This window comes from Rutilus rutilus, assembly GCF_951802725.1.
Source record: "Rutilus rutilus genome assembly, chromosome: 1".
Lineage (NCBI taxonomy): Eukaryota > Metazoa > Chordata > Actinopteri > Cypriniformes > Leuciscidae > Rutilus > Rutilus rutilus.
Window position 1 is genome coordinate 41,933,788 of NC_140209.1, and position 6,381 is coordinate 41,940,168.

General features: G+C 34.9%; 2 protein-coding genes across 2 annotated transcripts in view; both read left to right on the plus strand.

Moving 5' to 3' along the window:
• The window catches only part of LOC311304643 (scavenger receptor cysteine-rich type 1 protein M130), a 33,529-nt gene extending 32,693 nt beyond the window's left edge, over positions 1–836 (plus strand). Inside the window, exon 21 of the mRNA XM_084431800.1 lies at positions 102–836. Within this exon, the coding sequence (XP_084287926.1) occupies positions 102–385 (284 nt within the window). The 3' untranslated portion in view covers positions 386–836. The remainder of the gene's footprint in view (positions 1–101) is intronic.
• A 542-nt stretch (positions 837–1,378) lies between these two features.
• On the plus strand, positions 1,379–5,137 carry LOC311293541 (caspase-6-like). Its single transcript, XM_084413900.1, has 8 exons — positions 1,379–1,511; positions 1,789–1,827; positions 2,196–2,235; positions 2,345–2,485; positions 2,603–2,679; positions 3,158–3,333; positions 3,417–3,564; positions 3,678–5,137. The coding sequence occupies exons 1-8, from the start codon at positions 1,481–1,483 to the stop codon at positions 3,917–3,919; spliced, it is 894 nt and encodes a 297-aa protein (XP_084270026.1). The 5' UTR covers positions 1,379–1,480; the 3' UTR covers positions 3,920–5,137.
• Positions 5,138–6,381: the final 1,244 nt, after the last annotated feature.

Here is a 6,381-nt window from a genome sequence, read left to right on the forward strand (position 1 = left end):
GTAGCATTTCATAAAAAACATCTTGCTGTTTCCATTGACACTGCTTTTATTATCAATTAATTTAATAATTATGTCTCTTCATCTCTATGCAATGTCTCTAGGTCCAGCTAATATGTATGCAGGTACATCCTATGACCAAAAAAATGAAGATGATGATGAGAATGATTATGAAAATGTTCAACTTAATGATAAAAACATGGATCATGACGACTCTGAAGAGGACTATGTCAATGTGGACACGGATGACTATGTCAATGTGGACACGGATGACTATGTCAATGTGGACACGGATGACTCTGAAGAGAACTATGTCAAAATGAATGTTACAGAAAATAAAAGTGTGGTAGACAAATCTAATGAGAACATTTATGAAATTTATGAATAGAACTTCTGAGTGAACCTAAAATGCTATTTAATGAGACTCCAAACAGATGAAATTTGGCAGCCAAGTCCAGTTGACAGTGAATGATATAAACAGAGACTACAAACAAATCTTTGTTTGTTTGTTTGGTCTCATTGACTTTTTACTAGTGAGGATTGTTTTCAGATAATACAATAAAGAGATACACTATTTTATGATACATATGAGTAATGAGTCCAATGTTTAAAAAAAAAATGAACAAACTCAACAGGGTGTTGTATTACTAGAGGGACTCGAGTTTACTTTCATTTTCAGTTTTGTTGCCAGTTTTCAGCCTGTGCTCCAACCACACAAAATAGAAAACACAAAAATGCAAAATAGTTCATGAAGTTGCCATTTTAAATGTAGCTGTGTGTCTTGCATGTTGTAAATTAATTCAATGAAAATGGTTACCTAGCTTTCTTTGAAGCCTTTCAAAAAATAAAATAATTTGAAAATAGTTCAAATTCTCAATAATTTTATTTTTTATTCCCTTAATTCTTTGAAAATGTTTTTTTTTTATCAAAAAAGTACAATTACACAAAAAGAAAGGTTTAGTAATAATATGATAATAAATTGTTAATAATATATATTTTTTAATTAAGAGAGTTAATTATTATTTTTTAATTATAATAATTATTATTTTTAATTAAGAGAGTTAATTATTTTTTTATTATTATTTTTACTAGCCTATACTTTATTATAAGGCTCTCTGAAATACTCTCTTGATGAACCTGTCAGTGCTGATAAACTCACTATACATAACTATTACATTACATTGCAAAGAAAGAAAGAAAGTAAAAAAGGAAAGTTGTAATAGGAAGTTGTAACCGAGTCCAACCAGTCCGACCAAAGGTTCGACCGCGGCAGACCGCCTGTGATTGGTGAACATTTTAGCGACCTATGATTGGTTAACATTGTAATCGCCTGTGATTGGTTAACATTTTAGTGCCCCCAGTGATAGGTTAACTGTTGTGTTTGGTGACTCACTAGTCAGTCACTCAGGTCTGCTCTTGCTGTCGTTAGTTTCAAGTTAAAACTCTCCTCAATTTCACACAAATTCGCTCCGCAGAATCAACGATGGCAAGTCAAGTCAAGAGCGATGAATCCGGTAAGGTTTCTATCTGGTTACTCTAGATAAAAAATAACTTAAATATTTGTAACTTAACAGAGTGAATGTTGTTTATGAGAAGGTTTCATTTCCTTATTCTAACACCTGAAGTAGGTAACTTAGTATTTGTCTAAACATGCATCACAAGGTTTCACGATCATTTACATAAAATATGCTTTTCAACCGGACTACTATCGCTGAATAGCCACCCTGAATTCATACTTATACCCCGTTTAAGCCCCAGTGCTTACAGATGTTTCTTTGTTGTTGTTGTTAGGAGCTGTGGAGAAGGACAGCGCTTCAGCAGGACTCACAGGTAGAACTGAATCTAGTTTATAACTCGTTTATGACTCGAGTAGTAGAATGGGGAAAAGAGAAGGATCTGTATAGAGTTGATATCGCATTATGTTAACTCTGCTATGCTAGACAACCTGTTTGTAAAGCCATTGAAATCTAAGCTGACCAGGTGTATACACAATACAGGAGGCATGACCTCAGTGTATGTTCACTGAACTTTAGATCTTCATTCTAGAATACAACCATTAGACCACAGTTAGTCCAATATCTTTGTCTGAGTGGTTTAAATCTTTGTGGCATGAATACATCCTCTGAACCTTTTCATATGCTTGCTTTGCAAACCAAATGAGTTCTTCGTGTTGATTTTGATTTTGTCTTTTATTTCAGTCAGAGAGAACATAACAGAGACCGATGGCTTTAATCTAAGGTAACACCTTAATAAAGATACATTGTAACCATTGTAACCAACTCTCATTTATTTATATATTTCATTTTAAATGTATGTAATTTTGTATATCATTTGTCAATGTATACAGTCTGGATCCTAACGAGGCGTATAAGATGAATCACAAGAAGCGAGGAACGGCTCTGATCTTTAACCACGAACGTTTCTACTGGCAGCTCATGTTGCATAACCGTTCTGGCACAGAAGCAGACAGGCAGAACCTTGTTAGAAGGTATTTGCCACAACAAGATATTATGTTGATTGATGAAGAAAGTAATTTTCTTGTCTTGGATTAAAGTAACAGAACAATGATTAACATCCTCAGTCCATTTTCTTTCATATCTTTCAGATTTCAAGAGCTGGATTTTGAAGTGAAGGCTTATAATGATTATAAACGGGATGAAGTTTTAGACATAATCAAAGAAGGTAACACATTATTTTATCTTTCAAACATGATTTTAGAAATGCGAGCCAAACTTAAATATTCCAGGTTCAATACAGCAGCATCTTTGGCATTCCGTTGATTAAAGATGGATGATAATATTTACACTTTACTACTTAAATTCACTTTTTAAATATATATTTTTAATTATTGTAGTAGTATAATCTAATTCATAATCTAATTTAGTTACAAATGTGCAAAAATGAAACGAATATCAGTTCTGCATATCAGAAGTCAGACACACAAACAATTATTATAAGTTGTAAAAAGAAAAAATCAATACTGGTTGAGCTCTACTCTTTCGCTAGCCATAGTAATTGCTGACTAGTTGCTATAATCGCTCAGCCTGGTCATTCATGTAAGTTCATCAAATTTGTTTTTATAACCCGGGCCGAGGGAAAGTCAAAAGGTTTTTCTGCTCCGAATGGAGTTTAGGTTCTATTTATTTTCCTTTGATTTCAGCTGCTGCTGCTAACCATGCGGATGCAGACTGTTTCGTTTGCGTCTTTTTAAGTCACGGGGAAAATGGCCACATCTATGCCAATGATGGGAAGATTGAAATTGACGAAGTCACTGATTTGTTCAAGGGGGATAAGTGCCATAGCCTTGTAGGGAAACCCAAGATCTTCATCTTGCAGGTAATTTAGCCTTTATACACAAAAGGTATTTTGCAATGTACTTCCAGTAATGCAGTATTAATTCCTCATTCTTTAAACACAAGGCTTGTCGTGGTGACAAGCATGATGATCCTGTGACACCAATGGATGTGGTGGACAGTCAAGTGGTCAATGAAGTGGTGGTAGATGCGGGGGTGCTCTACACCCTTCCAGCAGGAGCAGACTTCCTTATGTGCTACTCAGTGGCTGAGGGTCAGTGTGAAGATTTGCTGAATGTGTTCTGGCTTTGATGCAATTCACATCCTTGATTTCACAGTAGTGACACTTTAAACAGTCATTGACATTGTTTCCTTCTTCTTTTAAAGGATATTACTCTCACCGTGAGACTGTAAATGGCTCGTGGTACATCCAGGATCTGTGTGAAATCCTGAGGCGTTATGGTTCCACACTGGAGTTCACTGAGATCCTGACGCTTGTCAACAGGAAAGTTTCCTTGCGCAGTGTTGAAAACGGCAAAGATCGCTTGGCTATAGGCAAAAAACAGGTGCCTTGTTTTGCGTCCATGCTCACTAAGAAGCTGTTTTTCAGGCCTAAGAAGGAGTATTAGTGTTTGGGCCTATTGCAGTTACAAAATCAGGGATTACATTATTTTAATTGGGTTCATTTTGTGCTTTAAATGGGAATTTAAGCAGGTTTGCATATTTTAGCCTTGAGGTTTGACAGTTGGTCGTACAAATATGCAAATATTAGCTTTTATTATTAGTACCAGAATGTATCGGTAGCAATGCAAAGCTTTTTTTGAATTTCCTGCAGGCTTTATTGAGGCCATTCCCAGGTATTTGTGGTAAAGAAAGCTCTGTGCTCTCGCAAACAAAATAATAATAATAATTTACATTTAAATGAATTTTTTTACACGTATTTGTATGAAACCTGTTCACTACATTCAATCATGATCTGTCATTAATAGAACATTCAACTACAACTACAACATGATAATCTCTTCCATCTGTTAAGTCTAAAAGGGGGAACAGAACAAGACACTCCAGTTATACAGCTAAAAAAAAACTTGAAAATCATCTTAGAACACATTCCTACTTACCAACCAGCTTTGCTATGCAAAATACTTTAACAGTTATGGGATAATGGATTTCAATGGGAGATTGTGTTTTGTTGTTAACACTGTTGTGTCTTAAATGTTGAAAAGAGTGACTTTTAGAGGTCCGGCCACAAAGATACACTATATTATTTTATGTGTCTGCCTTATAACATGTTGCCGTTTTGTCACATATGGCACTTGTTTCGTAAAGAATTAAAGCAAAATATATAAGAGGAGCAATTCTAGTAGGATCTTCACGCCGTTGGTGTTCCTGTCATAATGATATGAACTGAATGTCTTTATTCATTCTTTGCTCAGTTCTGTAAACATGGGATGGAGTTTATACTTTTGATTGTGAATCATGTCCTCTTTGTAAAGACATTTGTTTGGTATGAGGTCTTCAATTTCCTAGTAATGTGACTGTTTTCTGAGCTGACGACACGTGTATTTGTGGGACATTGGGTGTTCTGCAACATAATGTATAATAATTTTGAGTATGTGAGCAATCTTAACTGCATATGATACTGCTGGATGTTCAGGCGCAGGTTTTCCCCAACTGTTGAACTGAACATTCTTTTAAGCATTTGCATAAAACAGGGATTGGGACTTAAAATGTTTTCCAGTAATAAATGAATCATTTCTTCAAGAAATAATTTAAGATCAAAGGGGATACATAATGTACTGTATATTCTAATAGGGGTTCAACTGAATAAAAATCTAGGAACTCGAGTCTTAGTACATTTTTATCCTTTGCTAATTATCATTGTCTTGATTATGTTGTTGAATGTAAATTGATTTTATGTTTAATTTTTTACCGTATCGTTGACTGCATGCAGTTCTATTAAAATAAATGGGAATATAGAATTAAATGGGGATTATAGTTCTCTGTGATTCTTACATGCTTTGGCTGAAATGTTGAAAAGATGGACTTTTAGAGATCCTGCCACAAAGATACACTACACTTCTTTAATGTATCAAATATTTTGGTTACAGTCTTTTGACCTGTTGCCTTATTGTCTTGAGTTTTGCTACATGTGGCACTTGTTCCATCAAGAATAAAAGTAATAATACTATGAGACTGTTGAAATCTTGATTCTGATTGGATGAGAAACGTTCTAAGGTGTGCAATTATTTTCAAGCACTTCTAAAGTAGTTCCAGGCAGGTCTTGATTTCCATATCACTACGCCAAATGATTTCAGTTTTTTTCAAAGCGCATGTTTACATAGAAAAACAATGGAAAAGTAGCGCAGAGGAATCAGAAAGGTGTTTGTGTGAATAGCCCCTGGGCCTCTGTTATTAAAATGACATTTTGAAATTAGCAACAGAGGCTTGGGATGAGATGCGTATGAATGTAGTACTACAAACAATAGTGTTTTAAGGTAAAAAACCTGACAAATGTCTTGAAATAAAATGGTAAGCAAAGTATGAGCATAATAACTGACTCTGGCTGTTACGCCTCAGGTGTGCATCATTTTCAAAATGCGAATTTAAGCAGGTTTGCATATTTTAGCCTTGAGGTTTGACAGTTGGTCGCACAAAGTGCAAATATTAGCTTTTAGATTTAGTTTCATTTTTAATTCATTAGTACCAGAATGTATCAGTAGCAATGCAAAGTGTGATCTCTTCCATCTGTTATTTTAGTCTGAAAAGGGGAACAAAACAAGACACTCCAGTTATACAGCTGAAAAAAAATTTCATCTTAGATCACATACCTACCAACCAGCTTTGCGATTTGCGATACAAAATAGTGTAGAGGTCCGGCCACAACGATACACTACACTATTTTATGTGTCTGTCTTATAATATGTTGCTGGTTGGTGTTGAGTTGTGTCACATGTAACACTTGTTTCATAAAGAATAAAAGCAATTTTATATAAATTGAGCAATTCTAGTCGGATCCTCACACCGTTGGTGTTCCTGTCATAATGATGTCCTGTCTTTATTCATTCTTTGCTGAGTTCTGTAAACATGG

Excerpts from the sequence above, each read along its gene's own strand:
- LOC311293541 (XM_084413900.1), top strand. The coding sequence starts at position 1,481 with ATGGCAAGTCAAGTCAAGAGCGATGAATCCG. Across the intron at positions 2,236-2,344 it reads ACCGATGGCTTTAATCTAAG|TCTGGATCCTAACGAGGCGT; the intron begins GTAACACCTTAA and ends CAATGTATACAG. Across the intron at positions 2,680-3,157 it reads TTTAGACATAATCAAAGAAG|CTGCTGCTGCTAACCATGCG; the intron begins GTAACACATTAT and ends CTTTGATTTCAG.